Source organism: Chrysemys picta, chromosome 4 (assembly GCF_011386835.1).
Source record: "Chrysemys picta bellii isolate R12L10 chromosome 4, ASM1138683v2, whole genome shotgun sequence".
NCBI lineage: Eukaryota > Metazoa > Chordata > Testudines > Emydidae > Chrysemys > Chrysemys picta.
Genome location: NC_088794.1, coordinates 1,979,831 through 1,998,648, shown reverse-complemented (window position 1 = coordinate 1,998,648; position 18,818 = coordinate 1,979,831). Strand labels below are relative to the sequence as shown.

The 18,818-nt window shown below is 68.1% G+C and overlaps 1 protein-coding gene across 8 annotated transcripts; it reads left to right on the top strand.

Annotated features, from left to right (window-relative positions):
• The first annotated feature begins 717 nt into the window (after nt 1-717).
• On the top strand, nt 718-16,459 carry TAOK2 (TAO kinase 2). Of its 8 annotated transcripts, XR_010600331.1 has the most exons (18): nt 725-1,681; nt 2,772-2,943; nt 3,397-3,468; nt 3,915-4,016; nt 4,092-4,137; nt 4,223-4,319; nt 4,878-4,991; nt 6,403-6,494; nt 6,566-6,659; nt 7,179-7,260; nt 7,362-7,532; nt 7,773-7,985; nt 8,308-8,436; nt 10,509-10,745; nt 10,847-10,975; nt 11,082-11,285; nt 11,813-13,871; nt 13,962-16,459. XR_010600331.1 is itself a non-coding variant. In XM_065591094.1 (17 exons), exons 2-17 carry the CDS (start codon nt 2,812-2,814, stop codon nt 13,577-13,579), a joined length of 3,681 nt encoding a protein of 1,226 aa, XP_065447166.1. In that variant the 5' UTR covers nt 725-1,681; nt 2,772-2,811; the 3' UTR covers nt 13,580-16,459. The 8 variants fall into 8 exon arrangements, 7 of the variants coding, with proteins under 7 accessions (XP_065447168.1, XP_065447166.1, XP_065447167.1 ...); XM_065591094.1 differs by having other exon boundaries at nt 11,813-16,459; XM_065591095.1 differs by having other exon boundaries at nt 727-1,681; nt 7,365-7,532; nt 11,813-16,459.
• The last annotated feature ends 2,359 nt before the right edge of the window (nt 16,460-18,818 follow it).

Sequence of the window (18,818 nt, the reverse complement as noted above, 5' to 3'; positions counted from 1 at the left end):
CCCGGGAGGGGGGAGGACCCGGGGGGCGGGCCTGACAGAGGGGTGGGGAGGATACCGGGGGTGGGACAGGACACGGGGGCTCCGGGCAGACCCTAGCCCCGCCCCCTCGCTGCACTCGGCTGCGGCAGTTTAACGGCCACTCTAGCTCCTGTCCCCATTTTCCCGCCTTTCCCCCTCCCCCCGGCCTTTCTGCGCAAGCGCGGCCCCAAACCTGCCCTGGTAACAGCGGGCGGAGACGTTGCTCGCGGGCCACGCCCCCTCCACGGGCCCCGCGCCAATCACAATGCGCTTTCCGTCAAAGGCCGCCAAGCCCGCCTGGCTCCCTTAGCCACGCCCACCCGGAACTACCGCAGCCTCCCCCCAGAGCCGTTACTTGAGCCGGTTCATCCCTGCCCCGCCCCTGGGCCTCGTCCAATCCGGTGTCACTGCTCCTTACACCACGCCCCTGCCAATTGGTCCCACGGCCTTTACAACTCTCCAATCAGAAACTCGTCCCCCCTGTAACTAGCGCAGCCTCCTGCGGCACCTCCTTTTGCGCATGCGTACTGTCCCCTGTCGCGCGCCTACTTTGAGCCCTCTCCCCCATGGCGGATTTTGCCTTTCCACTACGCATGCGCCACGCTTTTCCCCGATTGCAGCCCCCATTACGCGTGCGTCACTCCTCCAACGGCCCTGTACGCGCAAATTCCCTCCGTGACAGTTTGGCGCATGCGCCCCTTTACTTCCTGCGCACTCCCAGGCTGGCGCATGCGTCCTACTCTCCCGTGGGGTCCCGGGGGAGCCCCTCCTACCGCGCATGCGCGCCCCGGGCCCGCTGCCTGGTTCCGGTTTGGCTCTGCCTTGGGCGCCATCTTGGATTTGGGGAGAAGCAGCCGAGCGGGCGGGAGGAGGGGCGGGCGGCCGAGGCGGGCGCGGCGGAGGAGAGCGGGGAGGGGGGCCGGACCGAGCCAGGCCCCCCACCCCCCGGAGCCCATAGGGGCCCCTGGAGCGCCCCCGCCCCCTATAGAGCCCCCTATAGATCCCCCGCCCCTATAGATCCCCTATAGACCTCCCCTAGAGCCCCCGCCCCTATAGAGCCCCCTATAGATCCCCCGCCCCTATAGAGCCCCCTATAGACCTCCCCTAGAGCGCCCCCGCCCCCTATAGACCCCGCGGCCCATAGAGCCCCCTTCCCGAGAGCGATCCCCTGCCTGTGTAGGACCCTATCGATATTTATTCCCCCCCCCCCCGCTCCTGTAGAGTCTCACTCCCCTATTTCCCCTGGTCCCCCCCCACCGAGCCCCCATTTAACCCCGGTCCCTGTCAGGCTCCTGCCCCCCCGTAGGATCCATACCCTGAGAGGGGGGAGGCTCCTGCACCCTCCAAAAGGACTCCCCACCTCCCACAGGATCCACATCTGGGGGGAAGGGGGGCTGGACACCTCCAAGCCCCCCACCCCCTGTAGGGTGCATAGACCCCCGTGAAGGGGGGAGGGGGCTGAGGAGCCCCTACAGACTCCGCTTCCCCCCATAAACAGCAGCAGTGAGGGGAGCTGGGTTTAGACCCCATAGGACCCCCCCATCCCTATAGAGTCCAGCACGTGCCCCCCTGTGTGGGGTTGGAGGAGGCCGCTGGGGGTGCTGCCCCCCACCTCAATACTCTGGAGCTGGAGCCACAAGGGAGAAAGCGCCGCCAACTGCTGGTGAGACACCCCCACATCTCGGAGGACATGGGGGAGTGGGGCTGGGGCAGCAGGGTCAGGCTGGGCAGTGGGGTCATGGGGAAGGGCTGGGGGGCAGCGGGGTTGGGTGGGGAGAAAGACGGAGGGAGGGAGGTCATGGGGGGGCGGGGGGCTTGGGTTGGGGGTCATGCGGACAAAGGGCCAGGTTGGAGGCTGAGGTGCAAGGGTGGGAGCTGCAGGCTGCTACGTCTTTGAGGATGCTACTGGCAGGGATGGGCTGGTCCAGCATGGGGCAGTGGCGGCGTGGGGGGGCAGGGTTGTGCTGGCCTAGCGCAGGGCAGTGGGGCTATGGGGTGGGGGGCAGGGGCGGACTGGGAGGATGGACTGGCCCGGCACAGGGCAGTGGGGTGGGGGGCAGGGGCAGGGACAGGCTCTCAGGCCGAGGTGGGCTCTCTGTGCCTTTCCCTGCTATGCCGTGGGTCTGCCCCACAGAGGAAGGGGCTGGGGCTGATGAGAGGGGGGATGGGACACGGGGCCGTTCTGTTCTGGAGCCAGGGACAGAACCCAGGCGTCCTGGCTCTGGGGGGCTGGGAAGGGCCATGCTGACGGGGGGTCACTGGAGCCGTGGCTGAGCGCTGGGGGGAAAGTAGGGAACAATGGCCGGATTTCCCCTGCGCCCACATCGGCCCCTGCCTCCTTTCAGCCCCAGGCTCAGCCCGGCTCCCCATTCCCTGCCCCCCCGGGGCCAGCCCCGGGTCAGAGCCAGCACCCCCCAGAGGGGCAGGGCCCCACGTCCCATTCCCTGAGCCGGCCTAGCATCTGTTTTTGGAGGGCTGGGCGTGACCCCCTCCCAACCTGTGTGACTCCAGACATGAGCCCCCGTCAGTTCTGTTCCCATCCCCTCAGTCCCTGGCCCGTCACACGGTGGGGTCGGGAACTCAGGGAAACAAGTGCCGCCCCCAGCCTGACACCCCAAACCTGTCAGGCAGCTGCAGTCTGTCTGGAGTGTGGCTAGGTTGTTGGGGGGAGGAGGGGGGCTAGGAGCCAGGACTCCTTGGGTCTCTCGGAGGGGAGCGGGGGGCTGGGGTGACATGTGGCGTATCCCTTGCAGGAGGGGAGCGGGGCGCCAGGGCAGCCCCCCCGCCACGGCCATGCCGTCCAACGCCCGGGCCGGCAGCCTCAAGGACCCCGAGGTGGCCGAGCTCTTCTTCAAGGACGACCCCGAGAAGCTGTTTGTGGATCTGCGGGAGATCGGCCATGGCAGCTTTGGGGCCGTCTACTTCGTGAGTGGCTACGGGCCCTGCCCCTCGGGCTGCCCGGGCTTCCCTGGCCCTATTCCCGCCCTGCCCCATCACTGCTCCTGACACTGCCCCCTTCCCTGACCCCGCCCCCTCAGTGCTTCTGACACTGCCCCCTTCCCTGACCCCGCCCCTCACTGCTCCTGGTACCGCCCCCTTCCCTGACCCCGCCCCCTCACTGCTCCTGGTACCGCCCCCTTCCCTGACCCCTTACCGCTCCTGGCACTGGCCCCTTCCCTGGCCCCGCCCCCTCACCACTCCTGACTCCACCCCCTTCCCTGCCCCTTCCTCTTTTCTGCGCCCCTGCTCCTCCCCTCCCCCCCCCCCGCCTCTGTTCTCCATGGGGTCCCTCCCCTCACCCCAGGCTGGCTGCTGGGAGGATCTCTCCCCTGTGGGGCTCCCCCTGGCCTGCCCGCTCTGACCCCCTCTGCTCGACAGGCACGTGACATGCGCAACAATGAGGTGGTGGCCATCAAGAAGATGTCGTACAGCGGGAAGCAATCCAATGAGGTGAGCGCCCAGCTCTTGAGGGGGGGATAGAACCAAGGAGCCCTGGCTCCCAGCCCTTCCCCCGTTCTGACCCCCCGCCCGAGCTGGGATAGAACCCAGGCGTCCGGGCTCCCAGCCCCCCGCCCGAGCTGGGATAGAACCCAGGCGTCCGGGCTCCCAGCCCCCCGCCCGAGCTGGGATAGAACCCAGGCGTCCGGGCTCCCAGCCCCCCGCCTGAGCTGGGATAGAACCCAGGCGTCCAGGCTCCCAGTACCCCCTCCCCCTGAGCTGGGATAGAACCCAGGCGTCCAGGCTCCCAGCCCCCCCTCCCGAGCTGGGATAGAACCCAGGCGTCCGGGCTGCCAGCCCCTCCTCCCCCCGAGCTGGGCTAGGCCCCGGCGTCCGGGCGCCCCCGAGCTGGGCAGAACCCTGGCATCCGGGCGCCCCTAGCGCGTGTGCTCTCTCAGAAATGGCAGGACATCATTAAGGAGGTGAAGTTCCTGCAGAAGCTGCGACACCCCAACACCATCGAGTACAAGGGCTGCTACCTGCGGGAGCACACGGCCTGGGTGAGTGGGGCGGGGCGGGGGGGGGGCGGGGTGTCACGCGCCCCCCCCACGCTCATCCCTCTTGTCCCCCCACAGCTGGTGATGGAGTACTGCCTGGGCTCCGCCTCTGACCTGCTGGAGGGTGAGTGCCGGGGCGCGGGGCTGTGTGGGGGTGTGGGGGGCTGGACCCCAGCGGAGGCTGCTCTGACCCCTCCCTCTGCCCCCAGTGCACAAGAAGCCGCTGCAGGAGGTGGAGATCGCGGCCATCACGCACGGGGCGCTGCAGGGGCTGGCGTACCTGCACTGCCACAACATGATCCACAGGTACCCCCCCGTCCCCCCCCCCGTCTGCCCCCCGTCCGTCCCCCCCCGGCCTCCCCGGCTTACCTGCACTGCCACAACATGATCCACAGGTACCCCCCCCCGCCCCCCCCTCCGGCCCCCCTGCACTGCCACAACATGATCCACAGGTACCCCCCCTTGTCTGCCCCCCCCCCCCCCGGCCCTACTGCACTGCCACAACATGATCCACAGGTCCTCCCCTCCCCCCCCCACCCCGGCCTGCCCTGTCCCGTCCCATATCCCCCCCCCCCCGACTCTTCCTCCCCCGCCCCGTCTGCCCCCACCTCTTCCTCCCCATCCCCCTGGTTGGTCCCCGTCTCTTCCCATCCCACCCCTGCCTCAATACCCCCGGTCCGTCCCTGTTGCCTCCCACCGCTGTGGTTGGCTCCCTCCTGCCCCCCAGTCTGTCCCTGTTCCCCCCTCCAGGGCTGGGTGTCCAGGTGCTGAGTTCTCGCTCCAGGCGGGGAGGCATCCATGGGGCTCTCCCCAGGCGGGGGGGGTTGTCCGAGCTCTGAGCTCTCTCTCTCCCCGTCCCTGCAGGGACGTGAAGGCTGGGAACATCCTGCTGACGGAGCCGGGGCAGGTGAAACTCGGGGACTTTGGCTCAGCGTCGATCATCGCCCCCGCCAACTCCTTCGTGGGCACGCCGTACTGGTGAGGGGCCAGGCCTGGGGGGGGGCGTAGGGCCCGGAGAGCTCACCCCGTCCCAACTCCTTCGTGGGCACGCCGTACTGGTGAGGGGCCAGGCCTGGGGGGGGGGGGCGTAGGGCCCGGAGAGCTCACCCCGTCCCAACTCCTTCGTGGGCACGCCGTACTGGTGAGGGGCCAGGCCTGAGCAGGGGGGTGGCCCGGAGAGCTCACCCCGTCCCAACTCCTTCGTGGGCACGCCGCACTGGTGAAGGGCCAGGGCTGGAGGGAGCTGGGGGGGGCCCGGGAGCTCACCCTCACCAACTCCTTCATGGGCACGCCGTACCGGTGAGGGTCCGGTGCTGGGGGGAGCTGGGGGGGGCCCGGGAGCTCACCCCACCAACTCCTTCATGGGCACACCGTACTGGTGAGGGGCCAGGCCTGGGGGGGGGGGGGGGGAACCGGAGAGCTCACCCTGTCCCAACTCCTTCGTGGGCACGCCGTAACTGGTGAGGGGCCAGGCCTGGGGGGGGGGGGGGGGGGAACCGGAGAGCTCACCCTGTCCCAACTCCTTCGTGGGCACGCCGTACTGGTGAGGGGCCAGGCCTGGGGGGGGGGGGGGGGAACCGGAGAGCTCACCCTGTCCCAACTCCTTCGTGGGCACGCCGTACTGGTGAGGGGCCAGGCCTGGGGGGGTTGGGGCCCGGAGAGCTCACCCCGTCCCAACTCCTTCGTGGGCACGCCGTACTGGTGAGGGGCGAGGCCTGGGGGGGGGCGTAGGGCCCGGAGAGCTCACCCCGTCCCAACTCCTTCGTGGGCACGCCGTACTGGTGAGGGGCCAGGGCTGGGGGGGGCCCGGAGAGCTCACCCCGTCCCAACTCCTTCGTGGGCACGCCGTACTGGTGAGGGGCCAGGCCTGAGCAGGGGGGGGGCCCGGAGAGCTCACCCCGTCCCAACTCCTTCGTGGGCACGCCGTACTGGTGAAGGGCCAGGGCTGGAGGGAGCTGGGGGGGGCCCGGGAGCTCACCCTCACCAACTTCTTCATGGGCACGCCGTACCGGTGAGGGTCCGGTGCTGGGGGGAGCTGGGGGGGGGCCCGGGAGCTCACCCCACCAACTCCTTCATGGGCACACCGTACTGGTGAGGGGCCAGGCCTGGGGGGGGGGGCGTAGGGCCCGGAGAACTCACCCCGTCCCAACTCCTTCGTGGGCACACTGTACTGGTGAGGGTCCGGTGCTGGGGGGAGCTGGGGGGGGCCGGAGCTCACCCCACCAACTTCTTCGTGGGCACGCCGTACTGGTGAGGGGCCGGTGCTGGGGGGAGCTGGGGGGGGGGCCCGGGAGCTCACCCTGTCCCAACTCCTTCATGGGCACGCTGTACCGGTGAGGGGCCGGGTCTGGGGAGGCCCGGGAGCTCACCCTGTCTCTGTCTGCCCCAGGATGGCCCCTGAGGTGATCCTGGCCATGGACGAGGGGCAGTACGACGGGAAGGTGGACGTCTGGTCGCTCGGCATCACCTGCATTGAGCTGGGTAGGTGGGGGGTGGGCGGCGCCGGGGGGGGCAGTGGGGGGCCAGCTGCTGACGCGTGTCTCTCCCCCCAGCGGAGCGCAAGCCTCCCCTCTTCAACATGAATGCAATGAGTGCCTTATACCACATCGCCCAGAATGAGTCCCCCGTGCTGCAGTCCAGCCACTGGTGAGTCCCCCCCCTGGCTGCGGGCAGGGGCGGCGCCAGCTCAGCAAGTGCGTGCCTGGGGCGGGAAGCCGCGGGGGCGGCCTGCCGGTGGCTGGGAGGGCGGCATGTCTGCGGGAGCTCCACCACTTCCATGGCCTTGGCGGCAATTAGGCGGCGGGGACGCCGCTGGCGCGGCACCGGTGGACCTCCCGCAGGTCCACCGCCGAAAGCCACCCGCCTGCCGTGCTTGGGGTGGCAAAAAACACAGAGCCGCCCCTGGCTGCGGGCACCCCAGCGAAGGGCACCTGGGTTCTCTCCCAGCCCTGGGAGGGGAGTGGGGGCTGGTGGGTTAGAGCAGGGGGGCTGGGAGCCAGGACTCCTGGGTTCTCGCCTGGCTCTGGGAGGGTAGTGGGGTCCCATGGTTAGAGCGCGGGTGGGGCCAGGACTCCTGGGTTCGCTCCCTGATGGTGAATTGCCCTCCCCTGGGGTTAGCCAGCTTGTCCCAGCTGGCTCACTCTGCTTCTGCTCCCCCCCCCGCAGGTCCGAATATTTCCGGAACTTCGTGGACTCCTGCCTGCAGAAAATCCCCCAAGACCGGCCCACCTCGGACGTGCTGCTCAAGGTAACCCCCGGCCAGGCTCCCCGGGTGGCTGGCTGGGAGGATGGAGGGGTCCTTGGGGTCCCTGGGGCAGCGTCCCTCACTGACCCCGCCCCGTGCCCCAGCAGCACCGGTTCCTCCTGCGGGAGCGGCCCCAGACGGTGATCATGGACCTGATCCAGCGCACCAAGGACGCCGTGCGGGAGCTGGACAACCTGCAGTACCGCAAGATGAAGAAAATCCTCTTCCAGGAGGCGCAGAACGGCCCCAACGCCGAGGCGCCCGACGAGGAGGAGGTGAGAGCCCAGGGGTCCCCGTGTGCCCCGCTCTGTCCCCCCGAGGGCCCATCGCACTGGGCCGGGGGTCCCCAAATAACCACCCCTGAGGGGCTGTGTCCCAGCACCGGGTGAGGGGTCCACGTGTGCCCAGCCCCCCCCACCCCAGAGGGTCCGTGTCCCAGCATCAGGCGAGGGGTCCCCGTGTACCCAGCCACCCCACCCCAGCGGGGGCTGCATTGTCTCTGGTCCCTCCCCCAGGAGGTGGAGCAGTTCGGGCACCGGACGGGCACCGTTAACAGCATGGAGAGCAGCCACTCGGTGCCCAGCATGTCCATCAGCGCCAGCAGTCAGAGCAGCAGCGTCAACAGCCTGGCGGACGCCTCCGACGAGGACGAGGGAGCCGAGATCGCCATGATGCAGGAGGGGGAGCACACGGTCACTTCCAACAGCTCCGTCATCCACCGCCTGCCGGTACCGCGCGGGGAGTCTGGACTGGGGTCTAGCCCCGGCGCGGGAGGCGGGGAGGGGAGCGGGGCGTCCCGGAGTCCCAGCCCCGGTGCTGGGAGGGGGGAACGTCCTGCAGTCTCAGACCTCCAGGGGGCTCTGCAACACACCCTCATCCCCCCCACCTAGACACTTGAGTAACACCGAGGGGAAACTGAGGCACACACATTATTCAGAGAAAACGTTAAGAACATTCCCACTTTGTGAGTCTGGTGGTTAGAGCGGGGGAGGGGCGGGGCGAGAGTCAGCACTCCTGGGTCCCATCCCCTCTCTCTCCATCGCCCCCCAGGGCCACGATAACCTGTACGACGACCCGTACCAGCCGGAGATGGAGCCCCAGAGCTCCTCATCGGCTGCCCGGCGCCGTGCGTACTGCCGCAACCGGGACCATTTCGCCACCATCCGCACGGCCTCACTGGTAAGGGGCAGGAGTGGGCTGAGAGGGGGTGCTGGGGGTGCTGTGCTGGGGTGGGGCGGGTACGGTCCCCATATGGGAAGAGCCAGGGGGCCCCACGAAGGTAGAGTGAGGTTAGCAGGTGGGGCTAGTGGGCTGGCTGGGGGCAGAGGTCTGGGTGGGGCCAGGAGATGGGCCGGGGTTTATGGGCAGCGGCAGGGGCTGACTGGGTGAGGTTGCTGGGCCAGGTCACTGGGAGTCAGGGGGTGGGCTGGATGGGGTGAGGGGGCAGGCAGGGTGGGGTTGCTGGGTGCAGTCAGTGGGTGGGCAGGACTGGGTTAGGGTACAGGCTGGGCAGGGTCAGTGGGTGGGTGGGGTTCCTGAGTGGGGTCACTGGGTGGGGTCAGGGTTTGGGCTGGGTGGGATCAGGGTAGGGGGTGGGCGGGGTCAGTGAGTGGGCAGGGTAAGGGTTTGGGCTGGGCAGGGTCAGGGTTTAGGCTGGGTGGGGTTGCTGGGCAGGGTCAGGATTTGGGGTGGTGGGGTCAATGTGTGGGTGGGGTCAGGGTTCAGGCTGGGTGGGGTCGCTGGGCAGGGTCAGGATTTGGGGTGGTGGGGTCAATGTGTGGGTGGGGTCAGGGTTCAGGTTGGGCGGGGTCGCTGGGCGGGGTCAGGGTTCGGGCAGGCTCAGGGTTCGGGCTGGGCGGGGTCAGGATTGGGACAGGGTCAGGGTTTGGGCAGCACCGGGGTCGCTGGGCGGAGTCAGGATTCGGCCGGGGTCGCTGGGCGGGGTCAGGGTTCGGGGGACTGGGCAGGGTCAGGGTTCGGGCTGGGTGGGGTCGCTGGGCGGGGTCAGGGTTCGGGCGGCGCCGGGGTCGCTGGGCGGGGTCAGGGTTCGGGCGGCGCCGGGGTCGCTGGGCGGGGTCAGGGTTCGGGCGGCGCCGGGGTCGCTGGGCGGGGTCAGGGTTCGGGCGGCGCCGGGGTCGCTGGGCGGGGTCAGGGTTCGGGCTGGCCGGGGTCGCTGAGCGGGGTCAGGGTTCGGGCGGCGCCGGGGTCGCTGGGCGGGGTCAGGGTTCGGGCTGGGCGGGGTCAGGGTTCGGGCGGCGCCGGGGTCGCTGGGCGGGGTCAGGGTTCGGGCGGCACTGGGGTCTCTGGGCGGGGTCAGGGCTCGGGCTGGGTGGGGTCAGGGTTTGGGCGGCGCCGGGGTCGCTGGGCGGGGTCAGGGTTCGGGCGGCGCCGGGGTCGCTGGGCGGGGTCAGGGTTCGGGCGGCGCCGGGGTCGCTGGGCGGGGTCAGGGTTCGGGCTGGCCGGGGTCGCTGGGCGGGGTCAGGGTTCGGGCTGGCCGGGGTCGCTGAGCGGGGTCAGGGTTCGGGCGGCGCCGGGGTCGCTGGGCGGGGTCAGGGTTCGGGCTGGGCGGGGTCAGGGTTCGGGCGGCGCCGGGGTCGCTGGGCGGGGTCAGGGTTCGGGCGGCACTGGGGTCTCTGGGCGGGGTCAGGGCTCGGGCTGGGTGGGGTCAGGGTTTGGGCAGCGCCGGGGTCGCTGCCCGGGGTCAGGGTTCGGGCGGCGCCGGGGTCGCTGGGCGGGGTCAGGGTTCGGGCGGCGCCGGGGTCGCTGGGCGGGGTCAGGGTTCGGGCGGCGCCGGGGTCGCTGGGCGGGGTCAGGGTTCGGGCTGGCCGGGGTCGCTGGGCGGGGTCAGGGTTCGGGCTGGCCGGGGTCGCTGAGCGGGGTCAGGGTTCGGGCGGCGCCGGGGTCGCTGGGCGGGGTCAGGGTTCGGGCTGGGCGGGGTCAGGGTTCGGGCGGCGCCGGGGTCGCTGGGCGGGGTCAGGGTTCGGGCGGCACTGGGGTCTCTGGGCGGGGTCAGGGCTCGGGCTGGGTGGGGTCAGGGTTTGGGCAGCGCCGGGGTCGCTGCCCGGGGTCAGGGTTCGGGCGGCGCCGGGGTCGCTGGGCGGGGTCAGGGTTCGGGCGGCACTGGGGTCTCTGGGCCAGTTCGGGCTGGGCGGGGTCAGGGCTCGGGCGGCGCCGGGGTCGCTGGGCGGGGTCAGGGTTCGGGGTGGCCCCTGCTCGCCGGCTGGCCCTGCTCAGAGCTCCGCCCCCCCCAGGTGACCCGGCAGATCCAGGAGCACGAGCAGGACTCGGCGCTGCGGGAGCAGATGAGCGGCTACAAGCGCATGCGGCGTCAGCACCAGAAGCAGCTCATGGCGCTGGAGAACAAGCTGAAGGCGGAGCTGGACGAGCACCAGCTGCGCCTCGACAAGGAGCTGGAGGCCCATCGCAGCAGCTTCAGCGCCGAGGCCGAGAAGCTGGCCAAGAAGCACCAGGCCATCTTCGAGAAGGAGGTGGGGCTGGCCGGGCCGGGGTGGGGGGCGCTGCGCCGGGGGGGGGCTGCGCTGGGGGGGGGCTGGCGGGGAGCCGCTCACCCCCGCTCCCTGCCCCGCAGGCCAAGGCGGCGCTGGCCGAGGAGAAGAAGTTCCAGCAGCACATCCTGGGCCAGCAGAAGAAGGAGCTCAGTGGCCTGTTGGAGTCCCAGAAACGCCAGTACAAGCTGCGCAAGGAACAGCTCAAGGAGGTGACGAGGGAGGGGCCCCGGGGGGCGGGGTGGCTGGGAACAGAACCCAGGTGTCCGGGCTCCCGGCCCCCCCCGCCCCGGCTCTAAGCACTCCCCTCCCGCGCAGGAGCTGCAGGAGAACCAGAGCACCCCCAAGCGGGAGAAGCAGGAGTGGCTGCTGCGGCAGAAGGAGAACATGCAGCACTACCAGGCCGAGGAGGAGGCCAACCTGCTGCGGCGGCAGCGCCAGTACCTGGAGCTCCAGTGCCGCCAGTACAAGCGCAAGATGCTGCTGGCCCGCCACAACCTGGACCAGGACCTGCTGCGCGAGGTGGGGGCTGGGCGCGGCTCAGGGGGAGGAGCCTGTGAGGGGGAGGGGCTGGGCGCTGCTCAGGGGGAGGAGTCTGTGAGGGGAGGGGGCTGGGCGCTGCTCAGGGGCAGGAGTCTGTGAGGGGGAGGGGCTGGGCGCGGCTCAGGGGGAGGAGCCTGTGAGGGGGAGGGGCTGGGCGCTGCTCAGGGGGAGCAGTCTGAGGGGGAGGGGCTGGGCGCTGCTCAGTGGGAGGAGTCTGTGAGGAGGAGGGGCTGGGCGCTGCTCAGGGGGAGGAGCCTGTGAGGGGACAGGGGCACGGCTCAGGGGGAGGAGCCTGTGAGCGGAACAGGGCAGGGCCGGGCACTGCTTACGGGGAGGAGCCCATGGGGGCAGGGTGGGGCTATGCTCAGGGGGAGGGGCTTGTGACAGCCCAGGACTCTAGTGGGGGGGGGTAGGCAGCGGCTTCGCGTGGGGGCCTGTCTGGCCGCGGGGCTTGGGGCGGGGCGGCTGGGCCGGGCGTGACGCTGATGCTGACCCCGGCCCCGCAGGACCTGAACAAGAAGCAGACGCAGAAGGACCTGGAGTGCGCCATGCTGCTGCGGCAGCACGAGTCGACGCAGGAGCTGGAGTTCCGGCACCTGCACACGGTGCAGCGCACCCGCACCGAGCTCACCCGCCTGCAGCACCAGACCGAGCTCAGCAACCAGCTGGAGTACAACAAGCGCCGCGAGCAGGAGCTGCGCCAGAAGCACGCCATGGAGGTCCGCCAGCAGCCCAAGAGCCTCAAAGTAGGTGCCGCCCGGGTGCCCCGCCCGCGCAGCCTGGGGGGCCCGCAGCCGGACGGACAGGAGGCCGGGCTTCTAGAGCCGGACGGACAGGAGGCCTGGCCTCTAGAGCTGGCCCTGGGGGGCCTCGAGCCGGACGGGCAGGATAGCTGGGGTTTAGAGCCAGACGGCGAGGAGGCAGGAGTTCTAGAGCACAAGAGCCTGGTGGTTCTAGAGCCGGACGGTGCAGAGGCCTCGGTTCTAGACCGGGAGAACCTGGGGGTTCTAGAGCCAGATGAAGATGATGATGTGGTTCTAGAGCGGGAGAGCCTGGGGGCTCTGGAACCAGACGGCAAGGAGGCTGAGGTTCTAGAGCGGGAGAGCCTGGGGCTTCTCGAGCCAGGCCTCGTGGCCCTGGGGGTTCTCAAGCCGGATGGCCAGGAGGCTGATGTTCTAGACCTGGAAGCTCTGGAGCCGGACGGGCAGGAGGCATCCCTAGATGCTGTCCTGGGGGTGCTAGAGCCGTCCGCTCCCTGCCATTTCCCCGGTGTGCTGCCCCTGATCCCGGAGGAGGGGGAGGGGCTGCGGGGCCCAGCCGACGGCTGCCCTGCCCCCGAGGACCCCTATGTGGAGCTGCGGCGCGGCCGAGAGGAGGGGGCCAGGCCAGCACCCGCCCCCCTGGCCCCCCTGCTGCCCCACGCCGTGTGTGCGGGGCTGGCACTGCTGGTGGCCGCCTACCCCAGCGGGCCAGCGCTGCTGCTGCTGCTGGCGGCGCTGTGGGCCCAGGGCTCGGGCGGCGGGGCCCAGGCAGTGCTGCTGGCTCTGGAGGGGGCGCTGGTGGGGCTGGGCGTCTCCTACGCCCTGCTCCACTCGCTCTTCCTGCTCTCGGGTGCCTCCTTCCTGGCCCTGGCCAAGGGCGCGGGGGCGCTGGGCGTGCTGGGGCTGAGTGCCAGCCGGGGCCGGCTCTACGTGCCCGTTATCCTGCTGGCCTCCCACCTGCTGGCCTCGCCCTGGCTCTTCCTGCCGCTCTACCTGCTGATGGCGCTGGCCCGGGGCGCCCTGCGGGGGCTGCCCTGCCGCGCCCGGCGCCTCTGGCTGCGCGTCCTGCTGGGCCTGCCCCTGCCCGCCTTCCGTGCCCTGCAGGGCCTTGGGCTGGTCACCGAGGGCGGCCTCTTCCGCCTCTTCCCCAAGACCAACAAGGGCAACTTCCGCAGCCGGCTGCCCGTGCCCGCCCCCCACCCTGCCCGCCTGCCTGCCCCGCCCGCCTGGCCCCGCCGCGCCCTAGCCCTGCTGGCCCACCCTGTGCGTTCCCTCAACCGCCGCCTGCTGCAGCTGGCGCGGGAGCTGAGCGCCCGCCTGCCCCCAGCCGCCCTCCACCACCTCAAGGGCCTGCGGGTGCTGCGGGAGGAGCGGCCCAGCCGCATCCCCCGGCTGGCGGGCAGGGGGCGCCGCAGGACTAGCCCCATGGCCCGGGGGGGCCGGGCTGCCTCCGGGGGGGCACGCCGCAGCGCCCCCGGGGACCCCCGCGCAGCCCGGCGGCCCTGGAGGTGAGGGCACCAGCCCCCCCACACCTGTTCTGGGCTTGGGAACCAGCCACGCCCCCGTGCCGCCCAGTGATTGGCTGGGGTGAGCCACAGCCCTGCGACAGCGTGAACAGGCCGCGCCCCTCTCTCTGGTTGGGTGGGGGGCCGTGAGGGAGGGTCTCCATCTGAATGCGGGGGTGGGGCAGCTCGGGCCTCTCCAAAACCCACAGCAGGAGGTCCCGTGCTACTGGGCTTCTCCGGGCATCCCCTGCCAGAGCACCCCCATGGCCCAGCAGGGGGAGATGTGACCCCGAAGGCAGGTGACCCCATGGCACAGCAGGGGGGGGACGTGACCCCGAAGGCAGGTGACCCCATGGCACAGCAGGGAGAGGACGTGACCCCGAAGGCAGGTGACCCCATGGCACAGCAGGGGGGAGACGTGACCCCGAAGGCAGGTGACCCCATGGCCCAGCAGGGGGAGATGTGACCCCGAAGGCAGGTGACCCCATGGCACAGCAGGGAGAGGACGTGACCCCGAAGGCAGGTGACCCCATGGCCCAGCAGGGGGAGATGTGACCTCGAAGGCAGGTGACCCCATGGCACAGCAGGGAGAGGACGTGACCCCAAAGGCAGGTGACCCCATAGCCCAGCATGGGGGATGTGACCCCAGTATCTTGTGGGACTGTGGTTTGCCAAGGGGACTGAACCCCACTCTGGTTGCTGTGTGTAGGGGGCAGCGCTGGGGGGTACAGCTGCAGTGTCTGCTCTGGAGGAAAGAATCACCTACCCCTGCCCCCCAGGAGCTGGGGGGGGTGCAGTGGGGAGGCCCTGGAGGGAGGGGCAGCAGTTGGGTGGTTGCAGGGGGGGACTGGGGGGGAGGTGACCCTTTTACTGAGGGGTGCTGCTATCGGGGCCAGCGGCTTGTCTGTCTCTGAGTCGGGGCCCCAGCCCCCCGCAAACGCTATCCAACCCCCTGGGGGAGGGGCTCCAGTCTCAGCTAGTCCCAGGCCCCACAACACTATCCGCCCCCTCAGAAATGGGGGGGGCTCCCATCCGGCCGCAGGCGCTGGGGGAAGGTGCGTTTCTGCTCCCAGCTCCAAGGGGCGGCCCCAGGTGATTCTTTCCCCGGTGACGGCTTTGATTTCATTTCCCATCTCTGTAACCCCCACTCCCCTCGGGGAGACGAGAACGTATTTATTTGCAGATGCCTTTACGTTTTGTGTGTGTACATTTTTTTTTATGTAAGTGATCAAACATTATTTTTTGTTTGTTTTGGGCTAAATCTGTGATATTTCTTTTTTTATTTGACTGAAAACAGGAGAAATAAAATAAAAATAATCACAGATTTCCCAAAAATGGGAGAGTCGAAATATTCTTTTGTGTTAAATTAATTTCTTATCAATTGATTGGGGGAAGGTGAGACCTTTACTTTCCTTCCCGTGGGTTTTGGCAACTCCTGGGTAACACGGATTTCGTTTGCTGCAGCTTTAGAAAATCTCATCGGTATTTTGGTTGGAGCCTTTATTTATCGCATTGGGAGGAGTGAGTTTGGAATGAGTTTTCTTCCTGTTTGAGGGCCAATTATGAATATTTTATATTTGCTCCAGTTTATGAAATTTGGGATTTTTTTTTTCTCTTTCTTTAGTATATTTAGTCTGATTTATCTACTCCTCTTTCTGAGGCAAATTGTTTTTTGTCCTTGTTAGAATTTAATTTCCCTCCTGCCCTTAGTGAATTTAGAAATCCCCCGACCCCACTCAGTAAATTCAGGGATTTTCTTTGTTTCCCCCTGTTTGGGGCAGAAATCGCGGATTTTTATTCTTTTTACCCTGTTCTTGCTGAATCTGGTTTTTGAAGTTTGTTCCATTTGGGGGAAAGTTGCATTTCACCAGCATGTGTTTTTAAATCTCATTTGTCCAAGTTTTGATCCATCACTTTAATATTTCAGGGGGTTATTTTCTCCTATTTTTAGTACAGCTGTTGAAAGCCGGGGGGGGGGGGGGTCATTTCTTTTAGATCATCTAGTCTGACCTCCTGTATGTCCGAGGAAAGCAAATTTCAGCCATCCCAGTGCCCTGTTTCAGAAAAGGCTGTTGTTTGTTTTCTAGTTCAACTAGGAATGAATTCAGGGCAGCTTGACGGAGCTCAGACAAGATGCTCACAAGATTCATCTTTTCCTTCCCCCGTTTTGTATTTGGTATTTTATTGCTTGGTTTTGTTGAGGTATTTTCCCTGGCGCTCTCCAGCCTTTTACAAATTGTCATTTTTTTATTTAGTTTCCCCCAGTTTTGGTCCATGTTATTTATTTTTATTTGCCCGTTTTCTACAAGATCGATGGGTTTGTATTTGATTGGCTGCTTTGGTAGCCCAGTTTCTGGTCCATGTAAAAATAGGACCAGGATTGGCCCATATTGGAGCAATGATCGAACCCTGACAATGTTACTGAGCGTGACCAAACCTTGGAAGAATTGGATTTCACCAATTTGGGGCGGATTTCTCCCAGTTCTGGGCCCCAGGTGGGTGACATCTAACCATTTGTAGTTGATTTTTATCAGTTTGTGGGCAAACAGTTGGTGAAAGGCGGCTCTCTCTTCCTTTTCGGCTGATTTCTGTCCGGTTCTGAGCAGGGAATTGGTGCCGTGGGATATTTTAGCCGATCTGGGAATGGGGGTGGCTTTTCCCCTGGGGTTGGCCCACGGTGTCCGTGGGTGGCGCCTGCCCCAGCTGTTTGAGGGGCTAGGTCCGCTGGCTCCCGTTTTTGGTGACTGTGTTTGCCCCCACCCCGCCTGTGTGTCCTCCATACATTCATTGTTTTACATTTTGCCTTCCTCTGTATTTGGTTTGACACATGCTTCTTTTGGCTCCTTTCCACCTTCAATAAAAGACGGCCCCTTGCAGGGCGCCCGGACCTGACGAGCATCTGGTCGTTACTGGGAGCTGAAACGCACCTCTTTTCCCCCTCCCCCCCCCCCCCGGCCCTGGGTAACCTGGGCACAGGACACGCCCCCCTCACACAGCTCCTAGGCAGGGCAAAGGTCACAAGCCCCAGCCCTTGGATGATGGGGGCAGGTCGTTGGGGGGGGGTCACAGGTAGGTCAAAGGTCACAAACCCTGGCCCTGGGATGATGGGGGCAAGTTGTGGGGGGGTTCCACAGGCAGGTCAAAGGTCACATGTCCCAGCCATGGGATGATGGGGGCAGGTTGTGGAGGTCGGACAGGTCAAAGGTCATGTGCTGCATGATGGGGGCAGGTCATGGGGGTCACAGGCAGGGCAAACGTCAGCGAGCCCCAGGCATGCCATAGGCAATGGCCCCCCCACCCCCGAACGCAGCAGCACATGTGGGTCTCAGCCCTTGTGGTCAAGGCAGGGCAAAGGTCACCGCCCCATAAATGGAGGGCAGAGGTCGCCTGTTCTCGTGCCTCTACCCCCAGCCGGCCGGGGGGTGTCCTGTGGGGGCGCAGGGTGCGGCCCCGCCCGCCCCCGGTGTGCCTGTCCTCGCTAACGTGTGCTCCTGTCTCTCTCCTCCCGTCCCTGTCCCGTCGCCCCCGGCCCCGCCCCGCGGCCCCGCCCCCAGTCCAAGGAGCTGCAGATCAAGAAGCAGTTCCAGGACACGTGTAAGATCCAGACGCGGCAGTACAAGGCCCTGCGCAACCACCTGCTGGAGACCACGGCCAAGAGCGAGCACAAGGGCATCCTCAAGCGCCTCAAGGACGAGCAGACCGCGCAAGCTGGCCATCCTGGCGGAGCAGTACGACCACAGCATCAACGAGATGCTCTCCACGCAGGCCGTAGGTCGCCGGGCGGCCCGGGCCTCTTCCCGGCCCGAGCCCTGGTCCCCGCCCCGAGCCCTGCTCCCTGGTCCCCTGCCTCCCGGCTCCCGGGCCTCTTCCCGAGCCCTGCTCCCTGGTCCCCCTGCCTCCCGCCTCCCCAGGGCCTGCTCCCCGACCCCCGCCCCGAGCCCTGCTCCCTGCTCCCCTGCCTCCCGGCTCCCCAGGCCTCTTCCCGGCCCGAGCCCTGCTCCCTGGTCCCCTGCCTCCCGCTTCCCGGGCCTCTTCCCGGCCCGAGCCCTGCTCCCTGGTCCCCTGCCTCCCGGCTCCCCAGGCCTCTTCCCGGCCCCCGCCCTGAGCCCTGGTCCCCTGCTTCCCGAGCCCTGGTCCCCTGCCTCCCGGCTCCCCGGGCCTGCTCCCCGGCCCCCGCCCCGAGCCCTGCTCCCTGGTCCCCTGCCTCCCGGCTCCCCGGGCCTGCTTCCCGGCCCCCCGCCCCGAGCCCTGGTCCCCTGCTTCCCGAGCCCTGGTCCCCTGCCTCCCGGCTCCCCGGGCCTGCTCCCCGGCCCCCGCCCCGAGCCCTGCTCCCTGGTCCCCTGCCTCCCGGCTCCCCGGGCCTGCTCCCCGGCCCCCCGCCCCGAGCCCTGCTTCCTGGTCCCCTGCCTCCCGCCTCCCCGGGCCTGCTTCCCGGCCCGAGCCCTGCTCCCTGGTCCCCTGCCTCCCGCTTCCTGGCCCCCGCCCCGAGCCCTGCTCCCTGGTCCCCTGCCTCCCGGCTCCCCAGGCCTCTTCCCAGTCCCCACCCTGAGCCCTGGTCCCCTGCTTCCCGGCACCCCGGGCCTGCTCCTCGGCCCCCGCCCCGAGACCTGGTCCCCTGCTTCCCGGCTCCCCAGGCCAGCTCCCCGCCCCGAGCCCTGCTTCCCTGCTCCCCAGCCAGCTGGCTCCTGCTTCGCTCCCTCCTTCCCTGCCCCTAGAGGGGAGAGTCCCGGCCCCCTGCGGCGCAGGATTAGGAAGAAGCGTGTTCCCACAGAGGAGGCCTGAACCCAAGTGTCCTGGCCAAATATCTGCTCTGCAGTTTTCACGCTTGCTCCTCGTACCCACCCACCCCCAGTGCACCCGAGGGGATCTGGACTTCCCCTTCACTTCCTGTCCCAAACTGTGAGGGTGCTGGGACGCTGCGAGTCAGCGCAAGGGGCTCCCATGTACCCAGCCCCCCCGCCTCAGGGGGGCTGTGTGTCCAGCCCCCTCCACCCCGGCGAGGGCTCCTGGCCATCTCCGTGTCGCCCCCTAGCTGCGGCTGGACGAGACGCAGGAGGCCGAGTACCAGGTGCTGCGGATGCAGCTGCAGCAGGAGCTGGAACTGCTCAACGCCTACCAGAGCAAGATCAAGATCCACACGGAGGCGCAGCACGAGCGGGAGATCAAGGAGCTGGAGCAGCGCGTGTCCATCCGCCGGGCCCTGTTGGAGCAGAGGGTACGGCCCCGGGTGGGACCCAGGCGTCCGG

What these genes read in the sequence shown, in the direction of transcription:
- TAOK2 (XM_065591094.1), top strand. Translation starts at nt 2,812, where the DNA reads ATGCCGTCCAACGCCCGGGCCGGCAGCCTCAAGGACCCCGAGGTGGCC. An exon ending in TGCGGGAGCACACGGCCTGG is followed by an intron (nt 4,017 to 4,091) that starts GTGAGTGGGGCG and finishes GTCCCCCCACAG; the next exon opens with CTGGTGATGGAGTACTGCCT. An exon ending in TGCCACAACATGATCCACAG is followed by an intron (nt 4,320 to 4,877) that starts GTACCCCCCCGT and finishes CCGTCCCTGCAG; the next exon opens with GGACGTGAAGGCTGGGAACA.